Genomic DNA, 20,941 nt, shown 5'->3' with positions numbered 1-20,941 from the left:
GTTTATTTCTCAAACATAAGCCGCTTCTAACGTAGTTTTAGAGAATTTGATAGTATGTCCAACCGGCCTCACAACCGCAGACCACGTGTAACCATGCCAGCCCAGGACCTCCACATCCGGATTCTTCACCTGTGGGATCGTCGTGAGACCAGCCACTCGGACAGCTGATGAATCTGTGGGTTTGCACAACTGAAGAATTTCTGCACAAACTGTCCGAAACCGTCTCAGGGAAGCTAATCTGCGAGCTCATCGTCTTCACTAGGGTCTTGAACTGACTGCTTCGGTGTTGTAAACAATTTCAGTGGGCAAATTCTCACCTACGATGGCCACTGGCAGGCTGCAGAAGTGTGTTCTTCACGGATGAATCCTGGTTTGAACTGTACCAGGCAGATGGCAGACAACGTGTATGGCGTCGTGTGGGTGAGTGGTTTGCTGATGTCAACATTGTGAACATGGTGGGTTTATGGTATGAGCAGGCATAAGCTACAGACAACGAACACAATTGCATTTTATCTTTGGCAATTTGAATGCACAGAGATATCGTGCCCATTGTCTTCTGCCCATTGTCTTGCCATTCATCCGCCGCCATCACCTCATGTTTTGCAAGGATCTGTACACAATTCCTGGAAGCTGAAAATGTCCCAGTTCTTCCATGGCCTGCATACTCACCAGACATGTCACCCATTGAGCACGTTTGGGATGCGCTGGATCGAGTGTTCCAGATCCAGTTCCAGACAATATCCAGCAACTTCGCACAACTGGTGAAGAGTGGGACAACATTTCATTTGTAGACTGCAAATTAACTGCAAGAAGCCCAATCCGATATAATATTTGACTAAAACATAATCATTTCAAACCTTGCTTACATTCGTATAAAATCACTTCTCTCTATTATGCGTGGAAATACTTGAACAGATTTACACATTTAAAATCACTTGGAGCTGATTTTCTGGTGTTTTTAAAAGTATTTTATGTCCAACAATGAAAATTCAACAACAAAACACCTTGAGGGGCCAAATAAAACCACCCTCAGCAGTTGGGCCTAGTCTTATGCAAGGAGCATTTTTTTCTCTTACCCTGGATTTACGAGTTCCTGGGTGTGGGAGATTTAACATTTGCTGAGGGCTTTGGAGGAATGACTGGTTTTACCTCTCAGTATTCGTAGATCTCGTGAGCTCAGATTTCTGCCCAGTGCTGTCACTTTTAGCACTATAATTTCCTGTGTCTTCAACTGGAAATGAACATATTAGGTTTTACTGAAGAAGTGGAACTTAGGGGCATTCATTATGAGCTACTTAGTGTGAACATTTTATTGAAGAAAAGATGAGCAATGGTAAGATAAAATATAACGAAATATCAAACATTTAATTGGTTCAGTCAATGGTGTGGAGGAACAGGATTATGTTAACATTGACCTAGATGACACACACTATAATAAACTTAACAGAATAGCCTAGTTCCTCTTTGCGTTAGCCCTGAAACTACTGTAGGCAGCATGATCCAGATGTTTAGGATTCTTGTGCAATGTCAATTGAATAGTTACTTGAAGCCAGGAGAACTCTAGTTTATAGGGACTGGTTTGGGCTTCATATGTTTTGAATGAAACTAATATTACTACATTAGCCTACACTGGCACCAAGAGGCCTGCTTTATGTCAGTCAGCCCGTTGAGTTGCAGTTTCCGCTCTGTAAAATCCTTAAAGGAATGTGGTTTTATAAGAAAATACGCTGCTACGCTGTGGTTTCTGTACCAACAAAAACATCAGCTCTAAAAGCACCACCACAGGCCTTTTCATTTTAGTTGACTGAGAACACATTCCAGCAACAACCTGGGGAATAGTTACAGGGGATGAATGTGCCCAGTAAACTGGGGATGATTAGGTGACCTTATGAGGGCCAGACTGGGAATTTAGCCAGGACACTGGGGTTAACACAACTACTCTTACAATAAGTGCCATGGGATCTTTCAGTGACCGCAAAGAGTCAGGACACCTGTTAACATCCCATCCGAAAGACAGCACCCTACACAGGGCAATGTCCCCAATCACTGCCCTGGGATATTTTTTTAAGACCAGAGGAAAGAGTGCCTCCTACTGGCCCTCCAACACCACTTCCAGCAGCATCTGGTCTCCCATCCAGGGACTAACCAGGACCAACCCTGCTTAGCTTCCAAAGCAAGCCAGCAGTGGGATGCAGGGTGGTATGCTCCTTTCAGGTTCCCTATAAACAAGTTTGGGAGCTAGTCAAAAGTGGTGTGTATGGAAACAAAGTGGTCATTGTGAAGGCGATTCCAGATATTGGCAGTATTAATTTGATGACAAATGTATATTAGCCCACACATAGTGACTTTGTTTCTATATAAAAGCAATGTAGCCTAATAATGCAATATCATTCCATAAATCTTTCTCAAAGGAATCAATCAGATGACAATTAATTCAATACTTTCCCAGACAGGCTAATATGTGTGTGGCACCTGATAGGACCTCAGAAGTTGAAGCCACTACTGTGTGCCAGTATTACAAATCAAAACATTTTAAATGAACGAGGGAAATACAGTATGCGTAGGCCTACATGTTATTATTAGTGTGTAGGCCATAATGAGTGGTGGAACTCGACAGTGAAACTGGACAGACATGCGTATCGGAGCATTGCTACGTAGACAGGTAAACACAGGTGCGCTTTTGACACGCGACGCAAAAATAGCATTGCCAACTACTCTAATCACAGTTTCGGATATAATTATGACCAGATAAATAAGGTAAGTACTACTTTCGTTGATATTTCAAATAAATACAAAGCCAACATCTGTGATGATATTTACATCGTAACTAAAACAGGTTACTGATACGTGTATACCCGGAAGCCAAAACATCTTCAACATTGTCAACATTTCTATTAATATATTATTTATTTCGATAGGCTATTCGAGTCGATGAAATCAGTTTTACCCTCACCTCGACCGCACTTATGGTGATCTATTCAGACGGGTCTCTTTTTCATCGTTTACCGGGTCGTAGCTGTTGAAATGAGAGAGAGGGAGAGAGAGGGGTCTTGTCTTTCCAAGGGAATAATATATCTGTTGTCAGATGACTTTTTCTGGTATAAACTGGTAATGATAATATCTAGGCTAGTGTTAGCTTATCAAATATCCTATTTTCGCTGTGTATAGACCTTAACATTGTGCAAGCAAGCACGAGTTGGATAGATTTAACTCATTTTAGGCTATCCACTGTAACTGTATAGTTTATTAACTGAATATTTGCCCCCAAAAATGTTTGTTCTATAACCTGAATAAGTAATGTAACCCCTTGGTCTTCCTTGTTTTATTACAAAAGCTTTATTTTGAAAAATTGATGAGTTTGTTAACTTGTAGAACCAAATAGATAAACCCTACTGCATTTGAAACTAGGCATGGAACAACACCCTCTTATTTGTTTGAGTATCTAGGCCACATCAATCATATGCCCACCCGTGTCAATTAATGTGTAAATGAAGGATTACACCGATATATAAGAATTTTTCTATTAATTAATTTTGTTTACATTCACCTACTTGAGCTGATTGAATGAAAAGTGGAATGGGCCCCCTACACTGATTCCCAATTGGTTCATTCATTCATACTGCTAATGTAATACATTTGCCTTTCTTTCATGTGAGCTGTGTGTGACATTGGTGACTTTTACAGCGTATGTGTGCCTTGTTAATGTTAACATAATGGGTGTGTACATGCAGTGCAGTGTTATGTTGTGTTTGCAGTGGCGTCACTTTGTTGACTGTGTCTGTTGACTAACCTCCAGCCTGTTCCACAGGTTGTCCGGAGGAGGAGCCACCGGGAGGGTTCTGCTCCCCTAGTCCAAGGAGAGAACCCCACTGCAAACCCGAAACACACATGGTAGGAGCCTTTAATTTTGTGCTGCAAGCTAAACAATGGGTTCCATATCAACTTGTCTGCAATGCAAAATGACAGCTGGAAATCAATGTGCTGCTTTTGAATGAATGACATCTAATCTGATTGCTCTCTCTGTCTGTGTGTCAGGATGTCCAGGGGTTCAGATGGGTGCGCTGGCGTGTCTGGCTGTGTCACATTGGGTCCGTGTTGTCCCTGGGTCTGTTGCTGGTGCTGTTTCGCTGGCGCCCTCGTCTAGGGGTCCTTGCTCGCTGCAACTCCTGTCCCCTGGCCTTCGCCAATATTCTGCTTCTGAGGGTAATGTCATTGTCATGATTCAGTGTTCTTTGGTAGTTTGGGAAGCAGCACTTGGGTTAATGGTTTTATTCTTGATCTTCTCTCAGGACAGTTTTGGACAGCAGTATGTCGTGGAGGTCCTCACAGAAGAGCTGGAGGAGGGCAGGTTAGATATACGTCTTTATCATCAGACCATCTGTTGTATGTTGACATGAAAGATTTTCCATATTATTTGCCAAAATAGAATTGCTCTGTCAGTGCTACCATAAAAAAACACTGTCATTTTCAAATGTTCAGTGTTTGCATGTTGGTCAGCTGGAATGCACTGACTGCTGTACAATGACTCCTGTATGTAGTTGAATCTGTTGCTCTGTAACAACTCATGTTGGTCGTCCTGACTTCTGATGTAGTGTTTCTCGTGCTCTCGGTAGTTTGGAGTCGGCAGGGAGTGAGGCGGAGGACAGTTCAGACTGGAGAGATACTGTCCAGCTACACAAAGAGGAGGTAAGGAAGGGGTAGTAAAGTTGTATGAACAAAGTTGAATTGAATTAAATTGTATTGAAGGTGCAGCTAGAGAGCCAATGGCTAGAGAAGTCTGCAGCTTTTATGCACCCTGAATGGCTTTCAGGTACCGCTGCTGCATTACTACCTGTTTGAGGGGCTGCGCTACGTATGGATGGCCAGGAAGGGAGCCTTCTGTCGTGTTAGGTACTGTATGGAGGTGTGGGCTATTGGGTTGGACTGGAGTCAGTGGCAATTATTTATTTATTTATTTATATCTATAGATAAACATAAAATGTTGATGTAAAGACAGTTGCCTCTTCCTCCACAGTGTCCTCAATGAGGACTGGACATGTGCCGACATTTATCGTTTCCGGGAGGGCCTGAGTCGCCTAGAGCAGAACACCAGGTACACTGCTCCACATGATGGTATCACACCCTTTCCTCAAGGGTCCTCTCTTGGACCTAGCTCTTTTTGAAGGCTTACCTCAAACGCTTACGTCAAACATACTTTAATTCCCACACACTTCACCCCCCCCCTTGCTGCCTCATCCAGTGTCTGACTCCAGTTCTCTCCATCTTTCAGGAGGAAGATCTACGGGACCAATCTCATCAATGTGCCTGTGAAGTCCTTCATGCGACTACTGATTGAGGAGGTGATTGGCTTGAACAACGATTGACGTTTTCTCATTGATTTACATGTACAGGACTAGATTTACTAAGTGGTGCACTTGTTTATATTCATAAAGGAAATATACATTCACAAAAGCCGAATCATGAAACTTAGGCTTAAGGTCTCATTGTTCCATATAAACTTTAATTTACCAACAGTTACATACAATAATACAGGTTTAAGGCCTGCCCAATCTGTACCCCTCTCTCTCTTTCTCCATCCATCCCTCTATTCTCCCTCCCTCCATCTCTGTAGGTGCTCAACCCATTCTACGTGTTCCAGGTGTTCAGCATTGCTTTGTGGCTGACAGATAGTTACTACTACTATGCTGCTTGCATCGTCATCATCTCCCTTATCTCCATATGTGTGTCTCTCTACGAGATCCGCAAGGTGAGTGACACCAGGAGGCTCCTCCCATGTCTTCTGTGCTCCCATGAAAGCTTTCAGATAAATTTACCAATAGGTATTTTTGAGATTGTTATGGTTCTGTTATAGTGGGTGATACATTATGCAACACTCCTTTTTATATTCATATTTTCCTATTACCTGTTATAGGGCAGACTATCATCTAGCTGTCTACATGTTCACCACTGAATTGTTGATTCTGTGGTTCCACAGCAAAGCAACACGATCCGTAGCATGGCTCAGCAGATAACCAATGTTACCGTGCGCAGAAGCTCCGGGGGTGAGCTTTCCCTCCATTTTTGACTTCCACAGCCAGCGTACACATTTTAAGCAGATGTTATCGTGGGTTTAGCGAAATGCTTATGTTCCTATCTCCAACAGTGCAGTAATACCTAACAATACACGCAAATCCCCAAAACAAAAGTCTGCATCCTCTGCTGTAGTAGGAGCCAATTGATGCCCTGGCCCTGTCTTTCAGAGGAGGACAGTTTGAGCTCTGTGGAGCTGGTCCCGGGGGACTGTGTGCTGATCCCTCAGGAGGGGCTGCTGCTGCCCTGCGACGCTGCTCTGCTGGCCGGGGAGTGCATGGTCAACGAGAGTATGCTAACCGGTGAGGCCAAACAGAACTCGATCACAAAATGACTTCAGTCATGAACTACACTGAGGTCTGGCTGAAATGTGCATTAAGTTGAAACTTTCTCAACTCTCGTCACAAAATGTCTAGTTGAACTTGCCAATGATAAACTCGTTAAATGTCTCCTCCGTTGATTGTGGAACCTTTTGAAGCTCTTAGTAGTGAGCAATGTGAATCCATTGTAATAGCCACCTGCCTTACCTCTAGGTGAGAGTGTCCCTGTGATGAAGACCCCGCTGCCGGCTGCTGGGGGGCGTTACAGCCCTGAGACTCAGCGCAGACACACCCTCTTCTGCGGCACGCAGTGCATCCAGGCCAAAGGGGGCCGGCCAGGAAGGGGCGGGGCCATTGCCGTGGTCACAAGCACAGGTGAGACAGATACTTTTACACTACCAATATGAAAGGTCAAACAACAGACAATTAAATCATGCATATGTACAGTGTATGTATCTATGTATGTACAGTACCAGTCAAAAGTTTGGACACAACTACTCATTCAAGGTTTTTTCTTTATTTTTACTATTTTCTATATTGTAAAATAATAGTGAAGACATCAAAACTATGAAATAACACATATGGCATTATGAAGTAATCAAAAAAGTGTTAAACAAATGTAAATATATTTGGGATTCTTCGAAGTAGCCACCCTTTGCCTTGATGACTGAGTGGCGATCCTGAGTGGAGCAACTGTCTAAGGCACTGCATCACAGTGCTAGATGTGTCACTAAAGACCCGGGTTCGATCCCGGGCTGCATCACAACCGATCACAACCGAGTCCCATAGGGCGGCGCAGAATTGGCACAATGTCATCTGGGTATGGGATGGGTTTGGCCGGGGTAGGCCGTCATTGTAAATAAGAATTTGTTCTTAACTGACTCGCCTAGTTAAATTAAGGTTAAAAAAAAATCCTGGAATGCTTTTCCAACAGTCTTGAACAAGTTCCCACATGTGCTGAGCACTTGATGGCTGCTTTTCCTTCACTCTGCACGCCAACTCATCCCAACCATCTCAATTGGGTTGAGGTTGGGTGATTGTGGAGGCCAGGTCATCTGATGCAGCACTCCATCCCTCTCCTTCTTCGTCAAATAGCCCTTACACAGCCTGGAGGTGAGTTGGGGCATTGTCCTGTTGAAAAACAAATGATAGTCCCACTAAGTGCAAACCAGATGGGAAGGCGTATCGCTGCAGAATGCTGTGGTAGCCAAAGTGGTTAAGTGTGCCTTAAATTCTAAATAAATCCCTGACAGTGTCACCAGCAAAGCACCATCACACCTCCTCCATGCTTCATGGTGGGAACATCACATGCAGAGTAGCCACCCTTTGCCTTGATGACTGGGTGGCGATCAGTTAACACTTTTTTGGTTACTACATGATTCCATATGTGTCATTTCATAGTTTTGATGTCTTCACTATTATTCTAGTAGAAAATAGTAAAAATGAAGAAAAATCCTTGAATGAGTAGGTGTGTCCGAACTTTTGACTGGCACTGTATGTACAGTGGGGCAAAAAAGTATTTAGTCAGCCACCAATTGTGCAAGTTCTCCCACTTAAAAAGATGAGAGGCCTGTAATTTTCATCATAGGTACACTTCAACTATGACAGACAAAATTGGAAAAAAAAATCCAGAAAATCACATTGTAGGATTTTTAATGAATTTATTTGCAAATTATGATGGAAAATAAGTATTTGGTCACTGCACCCAAGTTCCAGAAATCTTGCTTGTTTGTAGGTGACCAAATACTTATTATTACTTTTTTGCCCCACTGTACATGCATAATAAAGTGTATGTATGTATGTACATAATTAGACCTCATCATATTACGTTATAAAAGGACTGTGTTTGTCTTCCACTCAATGTTGTTGGTTTTTGTCCCTCAGGGTTCTTCACAGCCAAGGGAGACCTGGTCAGCTCCATCCTCTACCCCCAACCTATCAACTTCCGCTTCTACCAAGACGCTATTAAGTTCTTGCTTTTCCTGGGGGGTGTAGGTAAGCCCCGACACACAGTAGAGTTGCACGTCGTAAAATAACTCACTTTTGAATTATTTTAAATGGGTGCTAGACAAGTTTTGAGAAGTATAAAAGTATTACCAATTAGCCCCTTGTATTGTGTAAGCATATAATTTCAGCATGAACCAATATTTAATTGTGTTTCAGCATTGTGTGGCACAGTGTACAGCATCGTGATCCTAAGCAGAACCAACGTAAGTATTTGCCATACCAACCTTATTAATACCGTGAGTTCATTTCCACCCTAATTGATTAGATAAACAAACAACAATGTGGTGATCTTGGACCTGGGCAAAAATATTTGACCCTCTGAGGATTATTTCTTAATAAAATGTAATTGTGTCTCTAGACCACGTGGTGGGAGCTGGTGATTCGGGCTCTGGATATTGTGACCATTGTGGTGCCCCCTGCCCTCCCCGCTGCTATCACCACCGGTACCATTTACGCCCAGAGTCGTCTGAAGAGAGAAGGGGTCTTCTGCATAAGCCCCCCGCGCATCAACATCTCTGGGAAGGTCTCGCTCTTTTGCTTTGACAAGGTGAGGCCCCAAACCAGTATGCCCTAGTGTGTGTGTTTTGGGGCGGACGCAGCGAGGAGGACTGACAGCAGTTGAAATCATATCTTGGTCATGTTCTGTAAGCACAAAACAGGAGAACACATTTTGAAACGGAGCTACTACCCAAGTTTTTGTTTTTGTTTGCAAAACGCTCTGCTACGTTACGCTCTACTGAACATGACCCTAGTGAAGAACTATTTTGAAGAAGGAAGTGTGTCTCTACTCTCTATTCCTCTCTATTCAGACAGGCACTCTAACTGAGGAGGGACTGGACGTGTGGGGGGTGATGGAGGGTAGTGGAGCTGGGTTCTCTGAGCTGGTCCCTGACCCACGCCTCCTGCCCCAGGGGCCCATGCTCTCTGCAATGGCCTGCTGCCACTCTGTGGCCTTGCTGGGGGGACAACCCCTGGGAGACCCTCTAGAGCTCAAGATGATTGAGTCCACTGGCTGGGTAAGACTGAGAAACCAATAACCATATTTATGGAGTGTTTGTACTAGGTGCAAAGTCAGTTCTTCAATAGGGGCTGAGTATTTCATTTATGTGACTTACTGACTTTTCCTGCCAGGAGCTGGAGGAGCCTGCAGGAGATGACAAAACGTTAGACTCAGATTTCGGAGGTCACAGGGTTCTGGCAGTGATGCGACCCCCTGCCTGTCCGCTCCAATCTGAGAGTGTAGTGAGTATCCCACGTGGTCATGGCCCCTGAGGTGTTCACAGATCTGAAATAATTGAATAAGTGAATTCAATCAATGTGGTGGAAGAAGCTCTTAGCTTTTATTGTCGGCCCAGATCTGTGGACACCAAAGGGGTTGGCACTATGAAAAAGTTAGCACTATCTAGGCCTAGGGCTATGTGGGCCTGTTTCCATAGTGACAGACTTCGAGTCTGGCTCACAAGGTTAATAGTGACCTACCTAGCCTTCCCCATCTACTGACAAGGTTTTCTTTGTTCTTGGGTTCTTCTCAGATTATTAATTCATTATTCATAGGAACTCTGCAATGTTTGTGTCAATGGGTACACTTGAATCCCTTTACCCAGATCAGCTTTTCCCAAACTCGGTCCTGGGGACTCCAAGGAGTGCACATTTTGGTTTTTGCCCTATCACTACACAGTTGATTCAAATAATCAAAGCTTGATGAGTTGATTATTTGAATCAGCTGTGTAGTGCTAGGACAAAAAACCTAAATGTGTTTGGGAAACACTGACCTACAATAGATAGTGGTTTGTGTTAAGGCCATTGTCATAAACTGACTTCCAGTTATCATGACATCTGTGAAATCGCTTTAACACTGTTATGAAAGCCTTATGATGAAAGATTCAAGCCAGGGAGTTTAACCATGCTTTTCTTCTCTCCTGTCCCATCAGTCCATCCATGAGGCGGTGGCCCTCGTGCAGCGTTTCCCTTTCTCCTCGTCCCTCCAGCGGATGAGTGTGGTGACGGTGAATCCTGAGGGACAGTCGTCCCTCGCCTTTATCAAAGGGGCCCCAGAGATGGTGGCCAGCCTCTGCCTGAGAGAAAGCGGTATGGAAGAGAGAGGGAGACAGAGTGAAGAGAGCTATGAATTGAAATAGATATTTCACAGAAATAATAAGTTGCTGTAAGATTAGCATTGGCACTGGTTTGTGATGTAATTGTGTTTTAAGTCTGTCTTTTTTTGGTTATTGTTTACTTCTACTGTCTTTCTTTTAACCCGTGACTTGCAGTGCCTGCACAATTCTCAAACACCCTGCGTACTTTCGCAAGTGACGGCTTCAGGGTGCTAGCTCTCGGCTACAAAACACTGTATGGGCAGACTGACTTGAGCACCATTGAACGGTAGGACATTTTTATGAAGAACATCAAATGGGGTTATGTCCCTTCTAGCTACTACCCAAGTCCTCAATTAATTCTTCTAAACCTGTGCCTATAGCTCCGCTGGTGAACTATCATGTCAGTAGGTGTTGATGGAGCTGTGTTGGTGTCCACAGGGGAGAGGTAGAGCGAGACATGCAGTTCCTGGGTCTGCTGGTGATGAAGAATCTGGTCAAGCCGGAGAGTGCCGAGGTCATAACTACCCTCAGATTGGCACATCTTCGTACCGTCATGGTCACTGGTATGAATAGCATATCTCTTTTCTGTCTTTGTAACCCAAACATAATTAGACTATTATAAATATCAGTCATGGCCATAGAGGACCGCAGTGTACAGGATTTTTTTCCCCCCAGGAGGGTTAGTGCTGGTGTCGTGACGTTGTATTAGTTAATGTGACGACTGTTGTTCATCGAATGATTACAAGTTTCTAATTGTGTGATTATCTGAATCAAGCAATTATTAACTCATTAACCTGGGGCACCATGGGAAAACTAGTTTTTATTGAGTTTCTATTTCCCAGATTAACTCAAAGAATATCAGAATATCAATTTTGCAACAGCCGCTAATTAACCAGTTACCTCTACCAATCTCATTCTGAACGTCGTATAGCCCGTGAATCTGCACGGACCCGGGTCTCACCAATGAGTTCGTACCACACCAATCTTAGTTGAATATTTATTTACTAAAAAGCTAAAATGATGATAAAAGATACACATAGACAAAACACATTATAGGCTATTGATTAGAACTTAGTATAACGGGTCAACACACTATGGCGCGTGTTACCCAAAATGGGGATTTCAAAGAGGGAGAGAAAAAAAATTAAGTACACGAGAGAAATATACATTTGGGTGAATTTGTCAGCTATGCTTATTCTAACCCTAGCCCTGCCCCAAACTGTCACTCTTATGGGTCAGAATATAATGATGTAATTACGTGGGGTAGACCTCCGAGGATGCTCTGCGTGGACCGTTAAGGGGACCGTTCAGCTGCTCGATGACGCACTTCTCCTGCGCACCTCTCTGATCGTCCTCCCGTTGTCAGTGTCCTTTTGGCTTAGGAGTCTGTTCCCTCACCCTTGGAAGGGGTCTTCTGAGGACAGACAGCTCTGTAGCTCAGAGCTCACAGCATAGGAATGAAACCTTTTAGATACCACGATTCGATGGGAGATGGAGTCTAGGTGGTTTGACTTGAATTCACCCGCTTAGACACAGCTACTCATCCGTAGCTTGGGTAGAAAAGGATATCTTTGTCTTCAAACTTGTGTTGCGTTCTGGGTTCGTTGCCTTTTTAGACCTTGGCTGCAGCTTGGGTCACGTAGTCTTCTCTGTGAATTCTTTACTCACAGGTTTTTTACCCTTGGGTCAGAAGTGGGCGTAACCACCTTGAGGGCAAGTTCTAGATTTCACTCAAATCCAATTTTAGACAACTAACTTAACATTTCATCTTTACCAAAACATTCCCTTTGATTTGGACATTTTCCACACAACGTACGATGTATAAACATCAAACATATACTAGGAAAACTCTTCACGTTTCAATGTTTTCGTAATAACGTCCTCTATTAACCTTTAATAACAAAAATGACATACATTTTCATATTCCATCTATTGTCATGACCACCATTGTGGCTGACGGAAACCATTGTTCCAAAGTCCCTTTATTTCATGTTTAATGTTCTGAGGCTGGTTCTCCATAGTAACAGGACAAAGGAATTTGTCTGTGGCCTGAGATTTACCAGGGGCGTGAGGGGTCATAAAACCCCCCACATCTTCAGACCCCTAGATCTCTCCTCCTCTGTTGGGGTTGAGAGATAATCTGTAGGGTTGTGGTCTCCTGTAACCTGAGCTGATCAGGACAGTCATGACACTGGGCTAGAACAAAACATGCACATGCTATGGCCCTCCAGAGCAACCCACTCTAAGGCATACACTCTTAAGTCCAATCCTCTCACTCAAAAATATTACAGTATGTCCCACAGCAGGCCATCTAGTCTAAGTATTTATTTTCCTACTTCACAGGTGACAACGTTCTGACTGCAGTCAATGTGGCTCGAACCTGTGGGATGTTGGGCTCAAACGAGAGGGTGATTTTTGTTCACGCCACCCCCCAGACGGCCCAGTCTCTGCCCTCACTGCGCTTCCACCTGGGGGAAGGAGGGACGGAGGACACAGCTACACAGAGCTCCATAGACATGTACACTCAGGTTTGTCTTTACCTCATGCTAGGGCGATTCGTAACTTCCACTTAAGTCAAAATTTCACTTGGTCATTCATAAGGCTGTTACGGTGACCGTATTACCGCCACACCAGCGGTCACGAGTCATGATGACATTCAAATTCCATGTGACCGCTGAGTCACGATAATTAGGCTTCTGATAGTCATTAGTAGCCTACCAAACTTTCTAACTGCCTGGTACTCAGCACTCTATTGTCACTTTAATCACTCTGACATCAATATAAATGTAATCAAAAACTTATTGAGAGCCCATGAGCTCTTGTTGTGCAACATTTCTATAGGCTATGCACTTGCATGAGAAAACAGAGTGATGGCCTCTATTAAAAATAGAAGGATCCCATAAGCTTTCTATAGGTTAGCCCTACTATATTTATTTCTAAACTTTCCTAATATTAAGCACATTGCTCATCTTTACAACAGGAGTATAGCCTATCTGGCTTGCATAAAAATTAACCACGGGAAAGCATCCTCCATTTGCTATTTAAGTGCATAGATGACATGTATTTTTTGCCCCTGTTTTGAGACAGGTGCATGATAATCGTCCATTCGAAATCAAAATGAATTTCACACACATCATTTAGTATGTGTAAAGATGAGATAAAATCAAGAACAATCTAATGGGTAACAATATTGGCCTATCACATAGGCCATTATATATATATTATATATATATATATTATATATATATTATCACTTGGGAAATATGCCCAGTTTAAGGCAAGAAACAGGCATAACTATTTTTTTTACTTTTACAAATCATCGTTGCACACCTCATGTTGCCTGGCCTATACGTTTTGATTAGGTTTGTATCGCAACTAAAGTGGCCAAATAACTTCTTAAAATGAAACACATTAATCGGCTTTACAACGTGTGTAGAGCCTTAACTGGCATGCATACGCAGCATGTGAGTTTCAAGTTTGGGGAAGATTATTTTCACCATAAAAATGCACTACCTATTTGAACATTTTTTTTATTTGACCTCTATTTAACTAGGCAAGTCAGTTAAGAACAAATTCTTATTTAGAATGACAGCCTACCCTGGCCAAACCTTAACCCGGATGACGCTGGGCCAATTGTGCGCCGCCTTATGAGACTCCCAATCACGGCTGGTTGTGATACAGCCTGTAATCGAACCAGGGTCTGTAGTGATAACTCTAGCACTGAGATGCAGTGTCTTAGACCGCTGCGCCACTCGGGAGCCAAAAGGGGATGCAGCCGGGAAATTCGAGGCATTATCAAGTGCTTTTAAAATTGTGAATGAGAGACTGATGAAGTGTGTACAGCCTGCGCATAAACAAAAGGCAGAGCTCATGCCTTTTATGCAACTTTTGTCAAATCATCATTAGTCGCATCATGCAGCCTTAGAATGTATTAAAAAATCATAACATATAGGACAATATTTGTATCACAACTAAAGTTACATAAATAACTAAATTAAGCATATAGGAGTGCCTGTTTCTCTCCCTCAAATCGTTTGGAGAATATCCTTTCTATTTTATTCAGCTATGTTCAGTTGTTTTCTTCGTACTATAAAATAATGCCACAGAATTCTAAGCAAATCTTGTCTGCTAAAGGAACCAGTGTAGCCCACAGCCATATGGCAGAGCCAGATCAGGACCTAATATAAGGACAACTTAGAGTATGATATTCTGTTCTTCTGAAATAGACTACATTTTCTTCATAACATGTTTCTTTAGACCTGTTTAAAATAAGTAATGTCTTTATTGTGATGGTGTAGGCTATATTACATGGATTTATTAGACTTTTTAAAATGTAGATGTTCCAAAGGTCTGCAACGGTGGTTTGTAGGCTGTGCATGGAAGCCAGGAGAAGCTACATGTTTTTATGTTAATTAACGGTCAATTATAGTGAGACTGGCAGTTATTTGCTTGACAATCATTGGCTGACAAAATTTCATGACTGCCACAAGTCTAGTCATGCATTGATGTCAATGGGAGACTAAGTGAAACATTTTAGGAAGTGGAAGTTAGGATCCACCCCACTGTTCTTTCATGTTATAATTTTATTTTGAGACAGACCTATTCCTTGTGCCATACCTATTACGAAAGGTACTGTTTGTAATACTCCAGTTCACCGCCCCTTGCTTTCTCAGGGTCTGTACCAGGGTGTTATCAACTATCACCTGGCCATCAATGGAAAGTCCTTCTCCGCGCTGTGTGACCACTTCCCTGAGTATCTGCCAAAGGTGAGGCCACCTTCCCATTGTCCACTCAACTCAACAGCCACCCAGTTAGCTGAATAGTTTTAACACATACTGGGGAAATGGTTCTGAATGGTCAGTTATTGTGTAGAATAGACAATGCATTATGAGTGCGTTGTGTTTTCAGGTGTTGATGCGGGGAACGGTCTACGCACGGATGGCCCCTGAACAGAAGACTCAGCTGGTCACAGAGCTGCAGAAACTGAAGTAAGAGAGGGGGAGCAGAGGTGGAAAGAACAGAGGAAACCAGTCAGGGAAGAAGAGACCAGCCTAGAATGAGAGAGATGGAGGGTAGAGTCATGCATAGGGAAAAGGAGGAAGACACAAAGGAACTCGGTAGCAAATTAAGGTACATGAAAGGATAGATGGACAGACAGGCAGATTCTTCCATTGATTGGCTCTTTTCGGCACAGCTCGGTAGTGTGAAAAGGGAATAGTCCTAAGTTCTCACCCATTCACCCTCTCTCCTTCAATGTGTAGCTACCGTGTGGGCATGTGCGGAGACGGGGCCAACGACTGCGGAGCCCTAAGGGCCGCAGACGTAGGCGTGTCTCTGTCAGAGGCAGAGGCATCCGTGGCCTCTCCCTTCACCTCCAAGTCAGACAACATCAGCTGTGTGCCTCTACTCATCCGGTAAGGACACCACACTCTGTTCAAGAGTAGCCTGACATCCAACAGTAATGAGTACTGTAATGTCAAAGGAAAAATAATATGTGCCGTTGTCATTCTTTTTAACAAGGGTGATTCTTCCTCTGTCTCACAGGGAGGGCCGGTGTTCTCTGGTGACATCATTCAGTCTCTTCAAGTACATGGCCTTGTACAGTCTCATCCAGTTCTCCTCTGTGCTCATCCTCTACACTGTGAGTTCTGCCAAGCTTATAGTGTTTCTTTACCCCTGGAAAGAAAGACAGGAGATATGCCAGATAATGTGTGCAGTAGTTTGGAGGGGTTCATTGTGCATACGTTCTCATGTTTCATCACTTTAGCAAAAACATGCTATAGTCTTTTAAACTGAATTATTGTATGTACAGTTGAAGTCAGAAGTTCACATTAAAACTATTTCAACCACTCCACAAATTTCTTGTTAATTAACAAACTATAGTTTTGGAAAGTCGGTTAGGACATCTACTTTGTGCATGACACAAGTTTTTTCCAACAATTATATACAGACAGATTATTTCACTTATAATTCACTGTATCACAATTCCAGTGGGTCAGAAGTTGACTGTGCCTTTAAACAGCTTGGAATATTCCAGAAAATGAAGTCATGGCTTTAGAAGCTTCTGATAGGCTAATTGACATAATTTGAGTCAATTGGAGGTGTACCTGTGGATGAATTTCCAAATGCCTGAAGGTACCACGTTCATCTGTACAAACAATAGTACGCAAGTATAAACACCATGGGGCCATGCAGCTGTCATACCGTTCAGGAAGGAGACACATTCTGTCTCCTAGAGATGAACGTACTTTTGTGTGAAAAGTCAAATCAAATCAATTCCAGAACAACAGCAAAGGACCTTGTGAAGATGCTGGAGGAAACAGGTACAAAAGTACCTATATCCACAGTAAAACGAGTCCTATATTGACATAACCTGAAAGGCCGCTCAGCAAGGAAGAAGCCACTGCTTCAAAATCGACATAAAAAATCCAGACTACTGTTTGCAACTGCACATGGGGACATAGATCATACTTTTTGGAGAAATGTCCTCTGGTCTGATGAAACAAAAATAGAACTGTTTGGCCATAATGACCATCGTTATGTTTGTAGGAAAAAGGGGGATGCTTGCAAGCCGAAGAACACCATCCCAACCGTGAAGCACTGGGGTGGCAGCATCATGTTGTGGGGGTGCTTTGCTACAGAAGGGACTGGTGCACTTCTCAAAATAGATGGCATCTTGAGGAAAGAAAATGATGTGGATATATTGAAGCATCATCTCAAGACATTAGTCAGGAAGTTAAAGCTTGGTCGCAAATGGGTCTTCCAAATGGACAATGACCCCAAGCATACTTCCAAGGTTGTGGCAAATTGGCTTAAGGACAACAAAGTCAAGGTATTGGAGTGGCCATCACAAAGCCCTGACCTCAATCCCATAGAAGATTTGTGGGCAGAACTGAAAAAGCATGTGCGATCAAGGAGGCCTACAACTCTGACTCATTTACACCAGCTCTGTCAGGAGGAATGGGCCAAAATTCACCCAACTTATTGTGGGAAACTTATGGAAGGCTACCCGAAACATTTGACCAAGTTTAACAATTTAAAGGCAATGCTACCAAATACTAATTGTGTGTATGTAAACTTCTGACCCACTGGGGATGTGATGAAAGAAATAAAAGCTGAAATAAATCATTCTCTCTACTATTTTTCTGACATTTCACATTCTTAAAATAAAGTGGTGATCCTAATAAAGTGGTGATCCGAATTTTTACTTGGATTAAATGTCAGGAATTGTGTGAAACTGAGTTAAAGTATTTGGCTAAGGTGTCTGTAAACTTCCGACTTCAACTGTATCTAACAGGCACAACATTTGTCTGGATCTGTAGAATGCCTTGGAATGTTATTTTACCCTCCCCCACCTATAGCATGTGTTGATTCTATTTTGTGTACCCCATTCAGGAGAAGACTAACCTGGGCGACCTGCAGTTTCTGTTCTTTGACATGGTCCTGGTGACGCTGCTGGCTATCGTCATGGGGAAAGGGGGCCCAAGCACAGAGCTGCACCCCCAGCGGCCCCCAGCCAGCTTGCTGGCGCTGCCAGTCCTGGCTAGCCTTACGCTGCACACCCTGCTTCTCATCCTGGGCCAGGTGTCTGCTCTGCTGATCACCACCTCCCAGGACTGGTAAGAACCATTTATGAATAGTGATTATGATCAGCTAGATTTGTATAGCACCTTTTAATACTGTATAATATTTAGGGCTGTCCCCGACAACAACACAAAAAAAATGTTAGTCGACCGAGAGCCATCTGTTTGATTGGTCGACATTTTAAAACGTGTATTTTTCCATATTTAGACACAGCCTATGTTTGAATGAATCAACTATATGTAGGTTACTGAGCTTGTTAAGACACAAATGAGGGCGCCAGAGATCAATATAGCCTAACCAGAAGAAAAATAACCTGTTCCCGGGCCATCCTCCCACGCTGCAGATTTTGCTGTTATGCTCCTGAAGTTGCCGTTAACACCAGCAGACGGCAACCTTTTGCATTTGGAGTGCCAAGTTATCGTACCAGTTCTACTAATCTTTGTGCCAGTTATGATTTTCATATGCACATTTCTGTGGAACAGTTTCATTTATAAAGTTTTCATATTTCAAAATCAATGTCATGTGGTTCATTAAAATTATATCTAAATGAAAATTATACCAATGTAAAAGTAACTTCTATTGCCATTGCCAAAATGTGAAAATAGCCTACATAAAGCCAACTAATAAAAAACTTGCAGCCCGCAGGTAGAAAATATTCTGATAAATATCCTATAAATCACATTGGCTACGCATGGCCTGTCTGCAAGAAACCTAAAACATTGTATCAACTATTGTATTAACTTGGTCTGGTGGGAAGCTTGTGCTAGCAAACTTGCAACATTGTAGAAAATATTCTGAGCCCTTAGTTTCCAGCGCCAGTGAGCTTCGGACAGACAGTGCAGTAGGCATTTTAGCGCAAGGGATAAGAAGTAATCCGGTATGCCTATTTTATGACATTTCCACCAGATCACAGCACAACTTTTTTTCCCCTTTCATGCTGAGTGGTATTCGAAAGGGAGAGTTGGAAAGATTTTTCAAATAGGCGATGTTGAGGAACTATTGTCAACAGGGCCGGCAAAAATCTGCCACCCCCCCAATAGGTTTGGCGTTGGGCCAATTTATTTCTCAGCTAAAAGTCGGAGGAACAGAAAATAATAGCAGCCCAATTAATAGGCCTATGCTACAAATTAAACACCATTTTTAACACATCTGGTTAGTAGGCTATATAATCAGTTCAATGTCAATAACATAGCCTAATATCTTCAATCTGATTACATTGATAAAATCACCAATGCCCTGGACGTTCTGCCGCCCTAGGCGAGACAAAAATAATTACATCTTAGACATCCCTATGAATCTAAGCATGGCACCTTTCTACCCAGACAGAGGCTGTACTGACACAGAAAACTGTAAGATTCAACTGCTGGCTACTCGTCCGTTGTATAAACCCAAAACATAAGTGCTTCCCTTAAAGCTGCCTGGATTTAAACAAACATCTTCTCTTTCCAGAAAGAGAAAAGCTCAATTAATAGGGTCAATTTTATTTGTCTTGTCTCCTCGATTATTATAGGCTGCAGTTTTAGCTTCAGATTGTCATAGAGAGGAATCAATATATCCCCATATGCATCAGTCACATCTTTTGCGGGCATTTTAGAGCTTGTTTCTACCATAAGGCATCTCCGAGTTAAGCATAGCTATAGAACGCTTGATATAATCTGGATACGTTTTATGATTTTATTTCGACAGTATTTGGCTATACAGACATCTATGAATAGGATAATTGTGTCTGTCAAACAGGTAGGCTTACCACTTATTTTTTGGAAGATGAAGAAATAGGCTCCAATTATATATGCAATTCTATGTTTATGCCCATAAAAATGTTTGGTGCACGCGTGCACATATAGGAGGTCCCTTACCAGGCAGAAGATAATTTTACTTTAACCTCTGCATTGGGGAGTTACAATGTTGCTATCACTATGCAACCTACTACCTATAGTAGGAAACCGAGTTTCTTAATAATAATATCCCACCTGTTATCTTGGCACGACCCCATAATTGTTACAATTACAATAAAAAATAACACTTTCATATAACATATTTAACATACAGTTGAAGTCGGAAGTTTACATACACCTTAGCCAAATAAATTTAAACTCAGTTTTTCACAATTCCTGACATTTAATCCTAGTAAAAATTCCCTGCCTTAGGTCAGTTAGGATCACCACTTTATTGTAAAAATGTGAAATGTCAGAATAATAGTAGAGAGAATTATTTCAGCTTTTATTTATTTCATCACATTCCCAGTGGGTCAAAAGTTGACATACATTTCAATTAGTATTTGGTAGCATTGCCTTTAATTTTTTTTAAACTTGGGTCAAATGTTTCGGGTAGCCTTCCAAAACCTTCCCACAATAAGTTGGGTGCATTTTGGCCCATTCCTCCTGACAGAGCTGGTGTAACTGAGTCAGGTTTGTAGGCCTCCTTGCTCGCACACGCTTTTTCAGTTCTGCTTTTCTATAGGATTGAGGTCAGGGCTTTGTGATGGTCACTCCAATACCTTGACTTTGTTGTTCTTAAGCCGTTTTGCTACAACTTTGGAAGTATGCTTGACGTTATTGTCCATTTGGAAGACCCATTTGTGACTGAGCTGACTGATGTCTTGAAATGTTCCTTCAATATATCCACATAATTTTCCTCCCTCATGATGCCATCTATTTTGTGAAGTGCACCAGTCCCTACTGCAGCAAAGCACCGCCACAACATGATGCTGCCACCCCAGCGCTTCACAGTTGGGATGGTGTTCTATGATCTTTGTTCCTATGTGCAGTTGCAAACCGTAGTCTGGCTTTTTAATGGCGGTTTTGGAGCAGTGGCTTCTTCCTTGCTAAGCGGCCTTTCAGGTTACGTCGAAATAGGACTCATTTT

The 20,941-nt window shown here is 42.6% G+C and overlaps 1 protein-coding gene across 4 annotated transcripts in view; it reads left to right on the top strand.

Moving 5' to 3' along the window:
• The window catches only part of atp13a2 (ATPase cation transporting 13A2), a 36,302-nt gene that overhangs the window by 5,692 nt on the left and 9,669 nt on the right, over positions 1 to 20,941 (top strand). Inside the window, exons 1-26 of one of the 4 annotated variants that reach the window (XM_021566392.2) lie at positions 2,607 to 2,757; positions 3,809 to 3,891; positions 4,036 to 4,203; positions 4,290 to 4,348; positions 4,614 to 4,686; positions 4,811 to 4,890; positions 5,015 to 5,092; positions 5,270 to 5,339; positions 5,612 to 5,746; positions 5,975 to 6,041; positions 6,240 to 6,371; positions 6,603 to 6,764; positions 8,274 to 8,384; positions 8,553 to 8,599; positions 8,755 to 8,943; positions 9,206 to 9,412; positions 9,528 to 9,638; positions 10,328 to 10,484; positions 10,667 to 10,778; positions 10,931 to 11,055; positions 12,836 to 13,020; positions 15,166 to 15,258; positions 15,401 to 15,480; positions 15,754 to 15,906; positions 16,037 to 16,133; positions 17,888 to 18,111. In XM_021566392.2, coding sequence (XP_021422067.1) covers positions 3,889 to 3,891; positions 4,036 to 4,203; positions 4,290 to 4,348; positions 4,614 to 4,686; positions 4,811 to 4,890; positions 5,015 to 5,092; positions 5,270 to 5,339; positions 5,612 to 5,746; positions 5,975 to 6,041; positions 6,240 to 6,371; positions 6,603 to 6,764; positions 8,274 to 8,384; positions 8,553 to 8,599; positions 8,755 to 8,943; positions 9,206 to 9,412; positions 9,528 to 9,638; positions 10,328 to 10,484; positions 10,667 to 10,778; positions 10,931 to 11,055; positions 12,836 to 13,020; positions 15,166 to 15,258; positions 15,401 to 15,480; positions 15,754 to 15,906; positions 16,037 to 16,133; positions 17,888 to 18,111 — 2,918 coding nt within the window. In that variant the 5' untranslated portion in view covers positions 2,607 to 2,757; positions 3,809 to 3,888. Of the gene's footprint in view, positions 1 to 2,606; positions 2,758 to 3,808; positions 3,892 to 4,035; positions 4,204 to 4,289; positions 4,349 to 4,613; positions 4,687 to 4,810; positions 4,891 to 5,014; positions 5,093 to 5,269; positions 5,340 to 5,611; positions 5,747 to 5,974; positions 6,042 to 6,239; positions 6,372 to 6,602; positions 6,765 to 8,273; positions 8,385 to 8,552; positions 8,600 to 8,754; positions 8,944 to 9,205; positions 9,413 to 9,527; positions 9,639 to 10,327; positions 10,485 to 10,666; positions 10,779 to 10,930; positions 11,056 to 12,835; positions 13,021 to 15,165; positions 15,259 to 15,400; positions 15,481 to 15,753; positions 15,907 to 16,036; positions 16,134 to 17,887; positions 18,112 to 20,941 lie in introns of those variants that run through there. The other 3 variants (XM_021566391.2, XM_021566390.2, XM_036947205.1) reach the window with 3 other exon arrangements.

This window comes from Oncorhynchus mykiss, chromosome 16 (genome assembly GCF_013265735.2).
Source record: "Oncorhynchus mykiss isolate Arlee chromosome 16, USDA_OmykA_1.1, whole genome shotgun sequence".
In the NCBI taxonomy this organism is placed as follows: domain Eukaryota; kingdom Metazoa; phylum Chordata; class Actinopteri; order Salmoniformes; family Salmonidae; genus Oncorhynchus; species Oncorhynchus mykiss.
Note: the sequence above shows the minus strand (reverse complement) of the source record. Positions and strands in the feature narration are given on the sequence as shown.